We start from the raw sequence: 20,806 nt of genomic DNA on the forward strand, positions 1-20,806 counted from the left end.
ACATCTTAGAAATAGCTTCTTAGCTGTTTATTCATAAGAATGAGAACAATAGAATCCAGTGGTGTGTATTGTAGTACCATTTCAAAAACACTGTACATACAGTATACAGTCTCATGACTTTCCACATGGCATTTGAATACATTTAAGCAGTTCATGCGTTCTCATTTTTCAGAAGATTTAAAATCCTGTCTCGTCTAGATGTGTAAGTAGCATGTCTGAGTTGCAGCAGGTGTGCAGGAAACAGGTTTCCGCTGGGGGCGTACATCTCTTCCCCTTTCTGGCCCATCAGAGAGCGCAGCGTCTTGTTCCGTGTCAAGATCTTCTCATAAAACTCTAAACCACCCTTTGCGTAACCACTAGACAGACCCGCAGCCCGACGATCTGAGCGGTAGTCCAACCACTGGCTCACAGAATCAGCAGCCAGGACATACGTCACGACTCCTAAACCCAGAGAAAGCAGATTCACAACACCTCTGAAGATGATGGAGCCAGCTTGAAACCTGAAGATCTGTTTGAGGGTCACACTATAGACACAAGCCCCTGCCAAACATACCGGAGCCACTGCAGCGTGCAAGATGGGCCCTCCAGACCCCAGTCGGGCCACTTCTCGGGCGATAGCAAACTTCTGTGCATCCAAAGAGAACACCAGAGAGTTTTTGAGAGCTACACCAGAGTCACTGTCCCACTCCAGCTCTTTGCCATTAATGAGAATTGTACGGTTAGTGATGCCTTCCAGGTCACCGGTGCTGCTGTTAAAGTTGGCTGGGATGCCAATTTGTGCTCCAGAAGGAAGCCAAGGGACACCAGCTCCTACTGGATGAAAGCCGAAAGCTGCAAATGCACTGAAGTTTCTGGAGGAGCTGATGGAAGAATCTTTCAGCACCTCCTGAAAGATGTTCTGGAGCTTCTCTGACAGGCTGGCGGGTTCTCCTTTGTGCCAGGCCTGGTACACTTTTCTGTATGTGTGATCTGGGAAAATGTGATAGAAGATGTTAGCAGAGAAGACGCCTCCACAGCCGATGAGGAGCAGCGGTGTCCGATACTTCTGAATGAATACAGAGATTTTTAGAAAGCGCGATGCCATCTTTGCTCTCCTGGTTGAGCACCTGGACAAAACCATCAGGAGAAAGAAGAAATGATTCATCATGAAAGTGTTGCAATACACTAGTTTAGTTCAATACACAACACTGATCTTATGATACCTTTAAACCAAGGGGTGCCTAAACTTTTTCTTATGAAGGGCCAAAAACCAACCTTGACTAAGGCTAGTGGGCTGAAGGTAAATATAGTTGCCATGAATAATTTTTTTATTTATTTAATAATATTTAAAAAAAAAAGACTAGAAATGCTTTCTATTAACTAATACCGTATTTTTTACATTTTATATGAATTTGTATATCGTTAAAACAAAATCTTATTTATAACAGAGTTACACTAGTTTTTGCCTTGATTTGCTCGCTGATGTCTTCATAGTCCTTTATCCTTCAAGTGACATTATTTACGTTTTTAAAAATCTGATTCATTTACAACATTTAATTGAAACATTTAATTTCAGTTTGCTGTTTTGTAGCTCAGCAGTAAAACAAACAAAAAAAGTTCGCATTAAATTAGAAATGATGATCTCTGTGTTATGGTCATTCACCCCAACCCTCTCCATCATTCTCACTCTCCTCTCAGATGGGGTGGTGGGCCAAAGCAAAGGTTACAATGGGCCAACTTTGGCCTGCATGCCCTACTTTGAGCATCTCTGCTTTAAACAATGCCCAAATAAGTTTTTAAAATCTTACTTTTATTAAAAAATCAATACTTTGTACTACAGAGCCTTATACATGAGCGATTCACTCATTAGTCCCTTTATTCACCAGGGGTCACCACAGCGGAATGAACCACCAACACAGCGGATACCTTTCTAGCTGCAACCCAGTACTGGGAAACATCCATACACACACACACACACACTACGGCAAATTTAGTTTGTTCAATTCACCTATAGCGCATGTCTTTGGACTGTGGGGAGAACCAGAGCATCCGGAGGAAACCCAGGCGAACGCAGGGAGAACATGCAAACTCCACACAGAAATGCCAACTAACCCAGCCAGGACTCGAACCAGCTGCCTTCTTGCTGTGCGGTGACAGATCTAACCCCTGAGCCACCCTGTCGCAGTTATATACAGCTATGGAAAATATTACAGAGACTATTTGAAATTCTTGTACTGGACTTGAGGCTTTGAGGGTTAAATAAAATAAGGTTTAACAATTTTTTTATAAATATTAACCTTTCTTTCAAAGTAAAAAAATAAAATAAAATGACAATAAGGGCGACACGGTGGCGCGGTGGGTAGCACAATCACTTCACAGCAAGAAGACCACTGGTTCAAGCCCTGGCTGGGTCAGTTGGCACTTCTGTGTGGAGTTTGCATGTTCTCCCCTTGTTCACGTGGGTTTCCTCAGGGTGCTCCGGTTTCCCCATCAAGTCCAAAGACATGCGCTATGGGTAAATTGAATAAGCTGAATTAGCCGTAATGTGTGTTAAAAAGTGTGTATGGGTGTTTTCCATTGTTGAGTTGCAGCTGGAACAGTATTCGCCTCGTTAAACATATGCTGGATAAGTTGGTGGTTCATTCCGCTGTGGAGACCCCTGATTAATAAAGGGACTAAGCCGAAAAGAAAATGAATGAAAGAAAGAAAGAAAGAAAGAAAGAAAGAAAGAAAGAAAGAAAGAAAGAAAGAAAGAAAGAAAGAAAGAAAGAAAGAAAGAAAGAAAGAAAGAAAGAAAGAAAAAATTACAATAAGTCAGAATAACAAATTAACCCCATGGTTGCATTTGGGGTTTTGGACATGTTTCTTCTCCTTCATTCACAGGTGGATGGTAACACCAGAAAATAAATATTCAAGCATTGTCAAATATTATAATAAATAATTACAAATTATCAACAAAAAATGTTTAACCAGGTTTTAAGATAACTACTATACATGATGCATTTCAGCATAATAATCAGTGTAATCAATTAGCGTTTTAATGTAAATATAAATAAATATAAAACTGTAGTTTTTTGTAAATGTAGCTTGCTTTAAACATCTACTGTAACGTTTCATGTCACCCAAACCCTTACTGTCTGAACTCAACTGTATATTTTCGAATAAGATCCCAAATGTTACTCCTTAGGGAAATAGGTCTATTTGGGAAAAGCAAACTTTAAACACCATAAAATAATTCTTCTTATTTTATGGCAGGTGGCATCCAACTTTAAGCTGCATTACCGCCACCTACTATACTAGAGTGTGAACCAGAATGACTATGAGACTCGATGAGACTATTTATTGTTTCCTGGATATTTCCCTGTCATTATTATACCTCTGACATTAATATCTGATCTACCGACTCTTCTACTTGACAATAACCACATAAACCAGTAGGATGTTTCCCAATGATAAGTAAAGTGTTATTTAATCTAGCGTGCCCTATTCTTAATCTACATGTTACATTATCCATCCAGTGTACTTCTCCTCATCCTCTTCATCCTTCCGACTTTCTTTTGAATGTTAAATATATGCCTTTCAGTATTTGCATTGTCCCATTTATTTTGCCATTTAATACTGATGTATCTTTAATTATTGCTTTGATATCCTTTTTACTGAATGACATCTCCATAACATTCTCCTGCCCTATTGCATCCTTTGCCAGTGAATCAGCTATTTCATTTCCTTTAATTCCCCTATGAGCTGGTACCCACATACAAGTAATCACTATATTAAGCCTGTACAGTACTTCATATTTCGATGATTAAGTCTTATCTACTTTGACATCTAAATGACTGAATTGATAGTAAGTCTGCACTAGAGAGTCGGAAAGCAGAGTAATTTTATTTCTTAGTTTTAGTTACTCAACCCAGTGTAATGCTGTTATTATTGCTATTGCTATTAACTCCACTGTATAAACTGCCAGGTGGTCTGATGTTCTACTGATATCCTCAAACATGCAATTGCATAATGCTATTTTTCCAAAAGAATCTTTAGGTCCATCTGTATACGTTGCTATATAGTTTTGATATAATGTTTGGATTCTGTCCTCAACCAACATTGAAGCATATTCTCTTACCTTCTACTTTATGCTCATTCTCACAAGGACAGCACGCCGAATGTGGATATTTTACGATAGTTTTACGACAGCACAGACGCTTTGCGGTTTTACAGACATCAACATGTAAATTAAATAAAAGCTGTAATTGATGTTTTTTGGTGAAAAAACGGCATTAAAAAATACAAATAAAAAATAAAAATAAAAAATACGCTATAATAGGGCTGTTTGGCGCGCACTTGTAATTAATTAGGATAAATATTCTATGAGAAACCGGCCAAGAGAAGGTGTAAGATTCTGAGTAAAACAGCGCCTCCTGCAGGAGTAAAACTTTTTGACTAGTAAACACAAGAAGACGAGCAGTTTTGTTTACCCATAATCTATTTTTACAACGCACACTTTTATCGATACACGGATACATTTAATTTCACTGAGATGTCAGAGCATTGGAAAACCCATAACATTCATTTTCTATTTTATTTCTTCTTTTATATTGTCATATTCTTCTTTTATTGTATACGCCCCCTCATATTTTAAATAAATAACACCTACAATATTTAAGTTACAGTTGCATATGTCGCCCTCTTTAAATAAATAACCCAAATATACAATTAATCTATCCTTGATCCTTCAAATGTAATGTAATTTAGTTTCAGCTTGTTTAGATATTCATCATCTGAATCGTCCTGTAATAAACTTTAGCTGCCGCTTTAAAAGTGATGATGAGGCTGCACAGGAATAGCCCATTCGCTCTTGTGGGGAAAGATTCTTTCGTTTTTCCGGCGATGCACGGGTCTTGAACAACAAGACGTGGGTTAATATTCACTGTTATTTGTATCAGACTGTTACTTTGTTTTGCTAGTGGGATAAAACGTTGAATGAAGTACAAAAGTTGACAAAAGGGGAGAAAATAAGCATTCACCCGGGCGAAACCATTCTATTTATAGCATCAGCAGTTGCGATGTGAAGATTGTTGCACTGTAATTTCATAAGGGTGGAGAAAAATGTTTAAACTTTTCTTTTACTCTGAAAGGCAGACTCTGTCTCTTCTGAAAGCCTGTTGAATGTCCTGAACTCAAACAAACAGGAATGTCGAGGAGAAGTCCAGATTTTTGCACACTTGATAAATCGACCAACCCATCACTGGTAAGTTTGCTGTCAGAGTTTGATGAAGGTTTATGGTGACCGTTGGTATTCGCACGTCTGTGTCAAAATCGCACGTATGTGTAATTTCAGAAATAAACCCGTAATAACGGGCGGTTTATACCTTTCGAATTGAGTGACTAACGGGATACGTCATTATGCTGCGTAAAACATTACGTCATTGTGATGCACGTGACAGCATATTATTTGTACTTTATTATGTTTCTTGGTATTATACTATATAGGAGCCATTGATTATCGTTTATTAATAATTTCTTTTTAAAAAGGGCTTGTCAGTAATATAAAATATAAAAACTAAACAAAAAAAACTAAATCTGTGTTTACAGATGGGTGTTCATGAAAGTGACACAATGATATAGAAGTTCAACTATTTATTTAATGTATGATACGATTTGTAATTACTTTGTAATATAAATATTTTTTTAAAGATTACTTAAAACTTAAGTTTCCAAAATACAACAAAAATGTGTATTTGGAGCGATACTGTTGTAGGATAATTTTGGGTTTCAAGATTGAAGCTTGTTTTTATTCATTCATTCATTTTCTCTTCGGCTTAGTCTCTTTATTAATCTGGGGTCGCCACAGCGGAATGAACCGCCAACTTATCCAGCACATGTTTTACGCAGCAGATGCCCTTCCAGCTGCAACCCAGTGCTGGGAAACATCCATACAGTCTCATTCATACACATACACTATGGACAATTTTAGTTTACCTAATTCACCTGTACTGCATGTCTTTGGACTTGTGGGGGAAACCAGAGCACCAAGCCATAAATCTCCACTTCTGCAGCACGTACATAGACCATACTTTAAAGTTTTATTCATATCTATATTCTGAAGCGATTTATTGAGGCATTTGACCATTCTTAATTGGCCTAATAATATACAATTTTTTCTATAAATTTTACAACTGTAAATACCCTGAGTAAAACTTTTATTACATTTTTATTTTATTTAAAGATTATTAAAGGGGTGATCCAGAGTATATTTTTAAGGCTTGGTTGTGTTTATAAGATGCAAAGCAATGTGTGCTCATGCTTCATTTGCAGAAAATCACATATTTGTTCATGTATCTTACTTTGATTATATACAGCTACTCAGCTAACATGAAAACTACCGTCATTTTCCTAGTTCATTGGAAAGGCCTGCCCTCATGAGACTCTGATTGGTCAGCTAACATAATGTGCTGTGATTCGCGGATCAGGTCCACCGCACCAGGAAAAGTGTCACGCCCCTACAAGCTGACAGTATTTACACAGTGCATTTGTCTCTGCTGTGTTAATACTGTCAGTCAGAGTAGCTGTTAGCCGTATCAGTTTGTGCCTGAATCAGACAGAAAAAGACAGAGGACACAGCTGAACCTCATGCCTGCTCTCCAAAATAAAACCTGACTAGTGTCTTTCATATATATTTGGGTTATAAGCATGTGTAAGTAATATGAAGCATTCACTTTTCTTTTGCGAGTTTGTTATTTAAGATGTAGAATGAACGGAATGTGGCCGCATAGAGAGACACTGCAGCGCTGCTGAAGATTGTGGCTGTTTACAGCGGTTTGACTGATAAATATGAATTTGTAGCTAAATTGTTAACAGTGCCAAACAGCATTTCCCGTTGTTTACATGCTTGTTTACAACCTTGCTACAACATACCGTTAACCCTAGAAACTGCATGTCATAGATCAATTTTAACAAATTAAAATACTAACAGGTTGTGGCTCACAATCCACAGCTTCTGGAAACAATAGAAACAAGCCCAGGGCTTTATTGTGTTTTTATCCTCGACAGTTTTTATTTCAAAATGTATGGTATACTTGTACAGCTTGTCTAAAATCTGTCAAATAAAATTCAATTCAATTCTTCTATTATGTTTGGAGCTGCTCCTTGGAGTTTTGAGTTTTTTAGCCGTATCCAGCACTGACCTGGGAGAGATTCTGGATGCTGTCCTTTGTCAAATGCTAGCTATATATATATTTTATAATTCTCTGGAACAAAATTAAAATTAAACTGTAAGCACGTCTCTCTTTGTGTCGTGTCCTTTGGAAGCCCAAATACAGAAACAGAACGAGCTCTGTGGAAATAGCAGTGCTTGGACGCCATTTTGGCTTTCTCTGCTACATTACAGCGCGTCTGGCCAATGGTTCTTCAATGACACCACTGACAAAATCTCATTTTTTGGACCTTTACCTTTAACTTTTGTATTTATTTTCCAGAGAAACGCAGGAAATAATTTTCCAATGCTTAAAACGTCCACAAATTATTTTTTCAAACCAGTTTACTGGAACGTTTGTATGTGTGAAAGAGACTTTCATCAAACATTGTGTCACTTTCCAATTTATAAAAGCATGGGGAAACAATGATGACATTAAGATTAATTTGCTTGTTAATATACATTTTAATCTGCAAATCTACAAAAAGAGTTTTACAAATGTAAAAAGCCTGTGTAATTTATTTTTAGATAAATCATTAAAATATTTTCACAGCATAAATTGTTCTTCAATGACGTCACTGAGAAAATCCTTTTTTTTCTGGAAAATGCAGGAACAAATTTTCAATGTTTTTAAAAAGGGCCTGTTAGTGTACACAAATGATCTCTTCAAGCCACTTTACAGTAAAGTCTGTATGTGTGAAAGAGACTTTTTATCAAACACTTTGCGTCACTTTCCAATGAATAAAATCATGATGAAACAATCACGACATTAAGATTTTTGGACTGAATGCCAGGTGCCTGTTACTAGAGTACATGAACTGTAAAGAGGTCAGTTTAAGGTCTCTGTCATGGGTGTGTTTGGCTGAGGGGTATCTCTTAGTTCCCTAATGAAAGTGAGATCAGTCAAATGTCCAGGCCTGTTGGAATTAGGAAGGAAGTTTACTCCTTCCTCACATTGTGGGCCGCAGGAAGGGGTGGCCGTCACCCACTGACAGACTTTTCCTCCTGAATAGCTCACAGTGCCCTGATCACAGGCTGGCCAAACACTTCCATCTTTCTCAAACTCTGCTCTCAGCTACAGTACTCTTTTTAGGTAAGAAAATGTGTTTTATTGTTTTGTTTTTTTGGTTGTACTTTAATTTACGGTATTGTGCACTTAGAGTACTAACCAAGCACTGGTAATTTAAGATAACCACATGGCTTAGGTCTAAGTTATAGATATAATTAGTATGATAAGTACTTATCATGTACGTGTGGAACTGGACTGTAAAATATAGTCCCATTTTTAATACCACACAACCTTTAAGTAAATGGTTATTTTACGGTAACGCTGGTGAATCTTGCTGTTGTTAGTAGTTTTTATATAGTGTCTATTCTTTATTTATTGAGAATCAATGACTATATTTATGGCACAATGATTACAATATTTATAGTTATGATTACAATTTAATTTAAATTTAATAATGATTAACAATTAAACAATTTCGTCTTTACATGAATTAAAATATAACTATTTACATAAAGAAAATAATAATAATGCTTGTATATAATCTTTTATTTCAATGTATAATAAAAACTCAAAGATTATTCAAGGAGAAACCTTTTTAAACTTGTCTGTTAATTTCCTGAATAATATTGTAATATATAATCTATTTTCACTATGTAATATTTAAAAAAATAAAATTATGCTCCAGAAAGTCACAAACCAGTTTCTATTCCCTTTTTTATAAAAATGAAGTGCGTTTTGAGTGAAAGAAATCAACATTGTGAGATAGCTAAAGGGGGAGGGTAAGAATTCATGTCCAGAGATATAAATTCGTTAGTTAATTGTCAGTTTTCGTTATTATTCTCTATACAGGATACGTGTTCGCATTCTCACAGTCTCTAAGAAACATCATGGAGCTTTAATGAAGTGTAATTCTGTTTTTGCTTCAAACCAAAATAAAAACTGACTTGGGTTTGGAAAATTCAAGGCTTGTGTTGTGCAGAAAACACTAGCAATTAAAAAGAACCACAGTGGTTGCGTCTAGACCGTATGCTTTGTAATGCATCTCTTCATTCTAAATGAGCTCTGTGCAGAACTGTTCCCAAACCGCAGAAAACCTCATCTGACCCTTCTCGTCACCACTTTCAGCTGTATTTCACATAAAACAGAAGAAATGTTCAGCACTGTCACCTTTTTGATGCTTATAGAATTAAATTAGTGGATCCCAAAGTGGGGGTTGTGGGACAATGAGGGAGGGGGGCCATTGGTGATTTGCAAAAAATAAAATAACAAAATTATTAAACTATTAGAATACACATATTTTATCTACAACCAACAGAAAATAAAACTACTAAAATTCATGCCAATAAAAAGACTCATTATGTTTGACACCTTTCCGCCACTTGCATACATTAAAAGTAAAGACCACAACTGAACATGGAGGATGATCTCAAAGTAAAAATTAAACTAAGAATAGACTTGTGTGGCATTGTGCCCAGCAGTCTCATTAGGTGAGGTTAATATTAAACTAAATATTGTAATTGTAGCTATTGTCATTTTTGTGTTGTCAATATGTTCATGTTTATACAGGCCTGTTTGGACCATTTGTATGTTTATAACCACCTCTGAGGATAGTTGGGGTCGTGAGTAATAGGGCTGCATAATATATGAGAGGGGTCTGGATGCAGACCTGGTGCAGTGCAATCTGTGCTGCATCCAATGCTTTTTAAAGGGCTCACCTAACCCCACCCCTAACCCTACCCCTCACAGTGACATCGCTCGCTCCATTGAGTGCATTGTGTCTGACATTGCATCGCTGAGTGATGCAATCTCAGCTTGCGTCATAAAGGCTGCATCCAGATACTATTGTAATATATCGTTTCAGCATCGATATCGCAATGTGCACATCCACAAAAGTCACATCGCAGGATCTGCAATGTTGAGTTGGCATTGTCTAGCTTAGGATTATATACATTATTATATTGGAATTATATAGCCACAGTTAAAAATACATAACATTTGTGTAGTTACTGCAGAGTTTAACCTTAATGATGTAATGCCTCATTTAGACAAGCAGCGACTTTGTAGCTGCCTTTCGCTCTGGGTGACGACCCTTAGTGGTGACCTGCTGCAAATGCAGGTCTGTGTGTAGGTATATATAGCACAAATACAACCGTCCTCTGAGCAAGCTGAAAAGGGGTCTACTGGTGCTCTTCTGGTGCTCCTATTGGCTGTCGCTCAAGAAAGTCGCTCTTAACTTGCATAAAGTTGAAGGATTGTCAACTTTATCACGTTGCTTGACACACCCACCTGATCGCCAACCGCCACTGTCGCTTGCGTAGACGGGGGCCGCCGAAGTCCTTCACTGTCCGTTGAAATGAACGGTCGCTAGACGCTTTGCGCTGTGAGTCGCTTGTAGTGTTGGATTAAAAGTTCATTGTTGGCACATGTTAAGCGCTAAGAGCATTCAGACACAGTATTTAATAAAAAATCATTTTATTGAACTGTTTAAAGGGTAAAACCTTTGCAGTGTTATTTTAAGTTGGCTTTTTTTTTCATTGTCTGTACATGAATATGATTTTATTATACCCTGAAAACCATAAAGCACTGTTTATTTCACTCTTGTATTTGCATATTACATTTCATACATGATTTATTCCCCTATGGTATCATGCCAATTGATTGAAAATTCATACATTGTTTCCAAATAGGGCTATTTAATGCATCTGGTGAAATTGTATTTATATTACAATATACATTGCAGAAATATAAAATATCGCAATGTCTGATTTTTCTAATATCGTGCAGCCCTAGCGAGTAATTGGGATTGTTATTTTGGGGGTCTGAAAAGTTTGGGAACTATGGCCTAAATAACGATACAAGATATGTTCATACATGTTCATGTCTGACTGTATACAACATTTTATTCTACATGTTTTTCTTCTTCTGAATAATGGAGTGATAAACAGATTCACAAAATCTCTTCTACATAACCTTTAACATTGATGTGAAAAAAATAAACAAGAATTTTTTACCAGGCTTTATCCAATGTTCATATTTTTGTACTGTTAATTTATGCAAATTAGTGCATAATTAATAAAATAATGCCTCATTAAATGTCATTTTAGAAAAACGTATAATAATAATAATAAAAATAAATAAAGTATTGATTTTTTGACTATATTCAGATGGTTATTTCTTGAATTTTATTTTATTAAAATAACAGGTTCTAAGTTAAGTTTGTTAAAACTAAAAGTTTCTTTCAGTAATGTTTTTGTAATAAATGGAAAGTGAATGTCATTAGCCTCCTCTCTTTTTTGATGATCTGAAAAATGGTCTGATCCGTGACTCAAAAACCACAGTGTAATTTGAACCGTGAGATTTGTGATCCGTTACACCCCTAGTTGTGGTAGTATGTGGACATAGATAATTATATTGTTTACAAGATGTCGCCTATGCTATTGTTGTCTATTGGAAGGAATGTGTCTATAGAACCGCCATTTTAGTACAGGGTAGAAATGAATGTGAGACCAAGATGCTGTTTGGACTGGCCTTCCAGAGCCAGAGATATATACACATACATGCATATCGGGAGTAGTCCTGGTGGTCAGTATGCAAATATTTTTTTAAATTACAAAAATTATAATTTTACATCACTTTTCTAAATTGATGGATAAGTGAACGCACAAGGAATTGCCGACAAAATACAAGTTTCAACGCAGCATCTTGTTGTGATATTTCATTTACATTGTTTTTACTTTACTTTATTGTTTACAAGTGGAAATTTATCTTTAGCTTTACCACACAACCACATCAGCGTTCACATTACACACATCACAGAAAAAACAGGCAACACAAATACATTCAACGTTATCACATATATCACAATAATAAACTCAATTTAAAACCCTATACATACTTAAAACACAGTATTTAAAATTCTAATGGCACTCGGCACAAAGGACATTTGACACACGTTTCTTTACTTGAGGTTGCCTAAAACATCTTTTTGATGGCAAGAGCTGAAATTTTATATTTAAGGGATGGGAACAATCTTCAACAATGATGTGTGTTTTCTGTTTAACTCTTATTGAATAAATTTCATTTGGTTGTCTTTGTGCTTTACCTACAATTGCACTGGCAATTTTTACTACTCGACACAGTTTTTGCTTTTCCTTAATTGGCAACAGTCCATACCATGAAATCCTGTTAAAACTCACAACACTTTCAACCAAGTTGTTGTAGACCATCTCCAGAACATTTGACTCACACCAAATTGTTGTAACCTCCTAATTTGATATAATCTCTGCGTTGCTTTTTTAAAAATGCACTCTGCATTTGCAGCGAATGTTAATCCACTATCAATAAGTGTTCCCAAATAAAACATCTAACTGTCTCTATTTCATGTCCCTCAAGGACCAGAGGTTTCAACCCTTGACTAAGGACTAGTTTATTTCTGCTAATTATCATCTCTGGGCGACGCAGTGGTGCAGAAGGTAGTGCTATCGCCTCACAGCAAAAAGTTCACTGGTTCGAGCCTCGGCTGGGTCAGTTGGCATTTCTTTGTTGGCATTTGCGTGGGTTTCCTCCCGGTGTTCCGGTTTCCCCCACAAGTCCAAAGACATGCGGTACAGGTGAATTGGGTAAGCTAAATTGTCCATAGTGTATGAGTGTGAATGCAAGAGTGTATGGATGTTTCCCAGAGATTCCAGGTTGCAGCTGGAAGGGCATCCGCTGCGTAAAACATGTGCTGGATAAGTTGGCAGTTCATTCCGCTGTGGCGACCCCGGATTATTAAAGAGACTAAGCCGAAAAGAAAATTAATGAATGAATTTTCATCTCCTTGGTTTTATTAAAATTGATCTCCAGTTAACTCCTTTTACACTAATTTTGAAGCAGATTTATATAATTGTAGTACAAGGTATCTCCTGTTCCTATTTTAGTCAAACTGCCTACAAGTGCCATATCATCCGCATATTTAAATAACTTAAAACCTAAAAAAGTAAGGGTGATAAAATGCTTCCTTGTGGAACTCCTGTATTTACCATCATTGTTGTAGACACCATTTCGTTAACAACTACACTTTGAGGATGATTTAAATGGAAATCTTTAATCCACCAAATAATGATTTTATTTGCTGATTTTATTCAACAAAACTAGCATAAGCTTTGTATTTAATTCGAGTTTGATGCTGCTTTGCCTTATAGTCAGTGCAGTAAGAGACTGTATAGTATCATCAATATATCTATGGTATGTGGATAATTAGTAGTTTATTTTCTTTTTTTTTTTTCTTCCATATGCTTACTCTATCTGTCCTGTGTTTACTGTGTCCTCAGGTGTAGCTGTTATTATGGCTAACAGTGCGGTTCCTGGTGACAATCTGCCCACATATAAGCTGGTGGTTGTGGGAGACGGAGGTGTAGGAAAGAGTGCTCTTACCATCCAGTTTTTCCAAAAGATTTTTGTGCCTGATTATGATCCTACTATTGAAGACTCCTACCTGAAACACACAGAGATCGATGGCCAGTGGGCTATTTTGGATGGTATGTCCCAATACCTCATTATTGGTGTTTTCTAGTATCGTAAGTAATATTAATGATCTCAGTGCTCTCATGTGGTTTTGTGTATTTGCAGTTGATCAAAGCCTCATTACAACACTAAAAGTCATGGTAAATCATGGCTATTTTAAAGAGGACCTATTATGCAAAAATCACTTTTATAAAGGGTGTAAATACAGTTGTGTGGCAACAGTGTGTGAATATAGCCAGCCTCTAATTGAAAAAAACATATATATATATATATATATATACACACACACAGGTCCTTCTCAAAAAATTAGCATATTGTGATAAAGTTCATTATTTTCTGTAATGTACTGAAAAACATTAGACTTTCATATATTTTAGATTCATTTCACACAGCTGAAGTAGTTTAAGCCTTTTATTGTTTTAATATTGATGATTTTGGCATGAAAACCCAAAATTCCTATCTCAAAAAATTAGCATATTTCATATGACCAATAAAAGAAAAGTGTTTTTAATACAAAAAAAAAAAAGTTCACCTTCAAATAATTATGTTCAGTTATGCACTCAATACTTGGTCGGGAATCCTTTTGCAGAAATGACTGCTTCAATGTGGCGTGGCATGGAGGCAATCAGCCTGTGGCACTGCTGAGGTGTTATGGAGGCCCAGGATGCTTCGATAGCGGCCTTAAGCTCATCCAGAGTGTTAGGTCTTGCGTCTCTCAACTTTCTCTTCCCAATATCCCACAGATTCTCTATGGGGTTCAGGTCAATTGAGCACAGTAATACCATGGTCAGTGAACCATTTAGCAGTGGTTTTCGCACTGTGAGCAGGTGCCAGGTCGTGCTGAAAAAGGAAATCTTCATCTCCATAAAGCTTTTCAGCAGATGGAAGCATGAAGTGCTCCAAAATCTCCTGATAGCTAGCTGCATTGACCCTGCCCTTGATAAAACACAGTGGACCAACACCAGCAGCTGACATGGCACCCCAGACCATCACTGACAGTGGGTAATTGACACTGGACTTCAGGCATTTTGGCATTTCCTTCTCCCCAGTCATCCTCCAGACTTTGGCGCCTTGATTTCCGAATGACATGCAAAATTTGTTTTCGTCCGAAAAAAGTACTTTAGAGTGCTTCTTCTCTGTAGCCCAAGTTAGGCACTTCTACCGCTGTTTCTGGTTCAAAAGTGGCTTGAATGTGACACCTGTAGCCCATTTCCTGCACACAGTGGCTCTGGATGTTTCTACTCCAGACTCAGTCCACTGCTTCCAAGGTCTGGAATCAGTCCCTCTCCACAATCTTCCTCAGTGTCCGGTCACCTCTTCTCGTTGTGAAGCGTTTTATGCCACACTTTTTTCTTTCCCCCAGACTTCCCACTGAGGTGCCTTGATACAGCACTCTGGGAACAGCCTATTCGTTCATAAATTTCTTTGTGTCTTACCCTTTTGCTTGAGGGTGTAAATGATGGCCAGCAGTCAGGTTGGCAGTCTTACCCATGATTGAGGTTTTGAGTAATGAACCAGGCTGGGAGTTTTTAAAAGCCTCAGGGATGTTTTGCAGGTGTTTAGAGTTAATTAGTTGATTCAGGTGATTAGGTTAATAACTCATTTAGAGAACCTTTTCATGATATGCTAATTTTTTGAGATAGGAATTTTGAGTTTTCATGAGCTGTATGCCAAAATCATCAATATTAAAACAATAAAAGGCTTGAACTATACACAAATCAACACTGTAGTGTCCATATACTCCGCCCCTTTTGAAAAGAGCACAGTCTAATTTGCATTTAAAGTGATAGTCGCCAAAATGGCACAATTTGGATCAAAGCCTAAAAGGGGCCACTTTCAAAGAGTTATAAAAGATTATTTGTGTGGTATTTTGAGCTGAAACTTCACACCAGAGAGACTTATTTTACATTTTGTAAAAGGTGTAATATGTCCCCTTTAAATAAACTGGTTGAATTTGGTAAGACACAATAACTGATAAAATACTTTGTTTAACATTTGTTAAATGTATGTAATAGTATTTTAGTTTACCATAAACAGTAATCAGCATTTGAATCGTATCAAACAAGTTTTTCAAAATTGCCCTAAGACAAGAATGGGTGTTGTTCATAATTTAGGAAATGTAATTTAATTTTCTGGACTGTTAATGGTTAAACTTAAATGTAATCAGAAATCATGACTAAATCATAACCATTTACTCAATTTAGCAACAATTTATTAGATGTAAAAATAATATTATTTAGGGACACTAGTATCTTGTTAAATTAAAACAGGGAGGATCAATCATCAGATATTCCTGACAAATTAAGTTTTGATTATTATTGTTATCACTATTATAAATATTTGATCCTTATTATTATTGAGAAGAACATTCTACTATAAAATAGCTCTTTTCTGTGACAATTACCATGCCATTCATTCATTCAGACAAGCAGAGCATGCAGATTTCTAACATTGGCTTCACTTTAATTCATCAAAACTTTGTACAATTTTGTGATATTCCATGTTACTCTATCATTTTTACAGTATAGTATGACGTGAAGATTACCTTGTCTCTTGTGTAGTTTTGGACACAGCAGGTCAGGAGGAGTTCAGTGCCATGCGAGAGCAGTACATGAGGACTGGTGACGGTTTCCTTATTGTGTTCTCTGTGACAGACAAGGCCAGCTTTGAACACATCGACCGCTTTCACCAGCTCATCCTGCGTGTAAAAGACCGGTCAGAAATCATGTGTACACAACTCTGATTATTCCTTCAGAATGAATGCATCCCTGATTAAAAATGCTCTGTTTCTTTCATATCACCAACAGAGAGTCTTTCCCCATAGTTTTGGTGGCTAACAAAGTGGACCTGGTTCATCTGAGGAAAGTGACAAATGATCAAGGCTGTGAAATGGCAGCCAAGCACAATGTGAGTCTGCCAGACTTCAGTGCACTGCTTTATGCAGACTGATTTCATTGTCAGAGAGGTCATGATTTAGAGTGCATGTGCTTGTGTTGACTGATAGTGTTTGTTCAAGGGTTAGTTCACACAAAAATGAAAAGTCTGTTATTAATTTCTCACCCTCATGTCGTTCCAAACCCCTGAGGCCTTCATATGATATTTTAGATGCAATCTGAGAGCTTCATCACCCTCCATACACAGCAAGTTGTGGCCTAATGTCTTTATGGTAATGGTTTAGGGAGTTTAAGGTCTAACGGTTAGTGAGTTAGACTTGTAATCAAAGGTTGTTGGTTTAATTCCCAGTCCCGGAAGGAATTGTAGATAGGGGAGTTAATGAACCTTCATGAACGTTTTACATCTTTGATACTTAGAGCAAGGCATCTAACACTTAATTGCTCCCTGGGTGCTGGAAGCAATAGCTGCCCACTGCTCCAGGTGTATGCTCACTGTGTGTGTGTGTGTGTGTGTGTGTGTGTGTGTGTATGCTTTCACTTCTCACTAATGTGTGTGGACTTGGATGGGTCAAAAGCAGAGGACCATACTTGGCAATACTCACTTTACTTCAATGGTCCGGACTCATTTAAACTTCGGAAAGATACCAGAAAATAGCTTCAAATCAGTACATGTACAATCAATGGTTTAATCACAATATTATGAAACTATGATAACTTTTGTGCGCACATAAAACAAAAATGAATGCCTTTTTTAACAGTTTTTTTCTCTCTTTAGTGTCAGTATAGGGCACACTTTCACGAGCACTGATGTATACCCCAGGATGCCCACACATGACTTCTTTTGAAACAGAGGACAGGCGCATCCGAGGCATACATCTACTAAACCTACTGAATGTGAGCCCTATACTGACACTGAGGAGAAGAATCTGTTGAATGACTTTGTTGTTTTGTTTAATGCGCACAGAAAACTAACATTTCCCTGTGCTTTGAATGAGTGAGGAACCTTGCTGTCTATGGAGGATGATGGAGAATCTGTGTTCTGAAAATAAATGAACATCTCAGGTGTTTGGAACAACATAAGTAATAAAAATAATTAATAATTAATTAAAAGTAATATTTTTTTGTGTGTTAACTAGCCCTTTAAAGGTTAATCCCCTGAACAGGTGTCCATACCCATGTGTAAATATATATATGCCATCTTTCAAAATTGTGGGGTTGTTAAGATTTATTTATTTAGTGTGTGTTTTTGAGTTGCCTGTACTCAGCAATACTGTGTTTATTTGATCAATTTACGCTATCAAGTAAAACATTGTGATATTCTAAATACATTTCTCTTAAAATCTCATTTTATTTCAATTTAAAAAAACTAAAAGATTTCAAACATCCATATCTCCAGTTTTTAAATTGTTGCAATATTCTGATTTGATCCCCAAGTAACATTTCGTCTTATTAACCCAGTTGTGCCCAAATTTTTCTAAATGGTTTCACATACTATATATAGTTGTATTAAAACATGGACCACCTCTTAAAAAATATAAAAAAGGAAAACAACTCTATATATTAACTCTAACCTCTAGCAAAAAAAGTTGTTGGTAGATTAGTTAAAAACAGTAATAGTTTTATTTTAATATTAGTTAATCGCTTTGTGTGAACTTAAACGGTGTGATACATTTGACTTTTTACAATACTGTTACGAATAGAAAGTTAATTATAAATATATTTAGTGACCTTGACTTCAAAACTTTGTACTTCAAATAGTATGTATTTTGCAATTATTTTGATCATGAACACAGTCGATATTATTAATTAAAATAAAATAAAAAAATATATAAAATTTCTAAAATGTATATTAACATTTCAAAGTGTTTAGGAAACTCTTGCTCGTTTTAAACACTGTGCGAAATTGTATGCGTGCAGTCATTTCATTTCATTTTCTAACTTAGATTACTTACATTGAAACAAGTGCCAAGGATCCCCCGATGAATGTGGAAAGAGCCTTTCATGAACTAGTCCGAGTTATCAGGTGAATAAAACTGACATTTTTCACTCACAATGACATATACATTATTCAACCCACATAACATAACCCTGCAGTTCAATGTTCAGTTTGGATCAGCTATTTATATACTTACATTTCTCTTTCATTTACTCTTTGCCTTTTTAGACAGCAAGTTCCAGAGCACAGTCTGAAAAAGAAGAAAAAGATGAAGTGGCGAGGAGACAGAGCAATGAATTCACACAAGCTTCACTGTGTGATTTTGTGACTAGATCTCCTGTCCTAATCGGCAGCGTTTGGTGGACTAGAGATCTGCACTAATCACTTACCATGAAGTGAATATAGTAAGACAGTCTCTTCGTGTCTCAGGGAAGCATCTTATGCGAGTCAAGGGATCAGTAGCAATCGATACAATACATTCTTATTGACGCACTGCTTAAAACAACAAAACGCCAATCAGAACATGCTTGATGTTTAATATACAATTAATGGACCAATGATATCGCACTGTGGGAGGAGCTACCCAGACAGACATATCCAACATGAAACAGCCCAGCAGGCACAGGATGTACACATGACGTCAGATTGACGTTGTACCCCAACGTCATGGGGATGTTGCATTTTGTTTTTGAAATTCAGGTTGACGTCAGAAACCAATTAATGTCCAATTTCCAACCTAAAATCAACCAAATATCAACATCTAATGATGTTACAGCTTGACGTTATCATTATGATGTCTATCATTTTAGTTGCCCTACCTAACGGATAAATGTCAGCATTTGACGTTGGATTTTGGCCAAATTTCAACACAACCTAAAATCCACCAAATATTAACATTATTTGACGACACTATTGGACGTCAAAATAACTTTGTCCTTAGACACTGACTAGACATTGTATTTTGGTCACCTGATGTCACAACCTAAATCTAACGTAATATTAACATCTTATGACCTTGTGTGCCTGCTGCGAGTGTACCACAGTGATTTCTGCACTTACATCAATGTTCATATAATTATGTGGAGAATCATTCTGCAGAGCTGTCTGAAAATGTTTTTAGAAGCAACAAGCGACAACAACTAATATATAGGTATATTGTTGTTTAGCTTTCAAGGGGGAGTCAAATTTGCCTTACAAATGCATATTTAGTGGCATGTTTGAGGGAATATGGAGCTATGTTAAAAGTTTAAGTGTTATTGAGTGTTGAGAGATCTCCTCAATATGGCCTTTACTGTTAAGAATAAAAAGTACTGAGATGAATGAAGGGTCGATTGCACTAGCAGACAAATGCAAGTCTTTTTGCACTTTCAATATTTCCTCATGGGCCTTTGCTGTTTAATTTTGCCTTCTCATTTTTTTTAAATAGGTTTTTTGACTTTTGTTGGACTCTTTTAAGAGCTCTAAGCCAATGTTGCTATTTTATCAGACAGAAAATGTCTCTATTACCTGGCAGATATCAATGAAACAGGTCTTGATAAATCACACATGCCTGTGACAGTTTTATAAACCGGTGTCCTGACATTTTATCCCACCCATCAGATTATGCTACCAACACTGTTCTGAGATTGGGGTTATGGATTAGGAAGGTTAGGGCAATATTACAGCTTCATATCACACTAATCCACATTAAAATTGACACTGTAGCAAAATCTAATAGGTAACATATTACCTACTTTTTGAATGAGAGGTAAGACAATCCCACAAGGTAGGACAAATCAACAGAACACCGGTTCCTTCAGGGTTTTGCGAGTCTAATGGTTCTTGAGATCAAAACAGGAAAGTTTTTCAAGATTTCGTGTGTATTGTGAAATCAAAACACAAGAATTGAAGCAAATAATGCCACAAGTTTTGAGAAAAGTGATCACAAAATCAAATCATTTTTGGCCACAGGTGTTCTGGAAGGATTGGTAAATGGTATAAATAAAAGTTTTGTGTTTTTTTTGCTTTGATATTTTTCACTTTTGGATTTGCTGACAATTGTCATGAAAATAGGAGATTTAGTAAAAAAAAAATAAATAAATAATAATAAATAAATAATAAAATAAAATAAAAATAAATTGAAGTTACGAGAATTTTTTGTGTTTACATTCCCAGCAGGCACAGGACGTCAACATGACATCAGATTGATGTTGTACCCCAATGTTGTGGGACGTTGCATTTTGTTTGGAAATGAAAATCGGGCTGAGGTCAGAAATCAACATCAAGCCGACGTCAATGTCCAATGTCAGACAGAT

The 20,806-nt window shown here is 36.5% G+C and overlaps 2 protein-coding genes across 3 annotated transcripts; one reads left to right on the plus strand and one right to left on the minus strand.

Annotated features, from left to right (window-relative positions):
• tmem177 (transmembrane protein 177) lies at positions 1-4,153 on the minus strand. Its single transcript, XM_056464863.1, has 2 exons — positions 4,100-4,153; positions 1-1,106 (listed from the first exon to the last, which is right to left on the minus strand). The coding sequence occupies exon 2, from the start codon at positions 1,082-1,084 to the stop codon at positions 152-154; it is 933 nt and encodes a 310-aa protein (XP_056320838.1). The 5' UTR covers positions 1,085-1,106; positions 4,100-4,153; the 3' UTR covers positions 1-151.
• Positions 4,154-4,964: 811 nt separating this feature from the next.
• On the plus strand, positions 4,965-20,573 carry mrasa (muscle RAS oncogene homolog a). Of its 2 annotated transcripts, none has more exons than XM_056465837.1 (6): positions 4,965-5,224; positions 13,490-13,696; positions 16,244-16,397; positions 16,490-16,589; positions 18,520-18,599; positions 18,741-20,573. In XM_056465837.1, the coding sequence occupies exons 2-6, from the start codon at positions 13,504-13,506 to the stop codon at positions 18,838-18,840; spliced, it is 627 nt and encodes a 208-aa protein (XP_056321812.1). In that variant the 5' UTR covers positions 4,965-5,224; positions 13,490-13,503; the 3' UTR covers positions 18,841-20,573. The 2 variants fall into 2 exon arrangements, with proteins under 2 accessions (XP_056321812.1, XP_056321813.1); XM_056465838.1 differs by lacking the exon at positions 4,965-5,224 and adding an exon at positions 8,181-8,261.
• Positions 20,574-20,806: the final 233 nt, after the last annotated feature.

This window comes from Danio aesculapii, chromosome 9, assembly GCF_903798145.1.
Source record: "Danio aesculapii chromosome 9, fDanAes4.1, whole genome shotgun sequence".
Classification (NCBI taxonomy): Eukaryota; Metazoa; Chordata; class Actinopteri; order Cypriniformes; family Danionidae; genus Danio; species Danio aesculapii.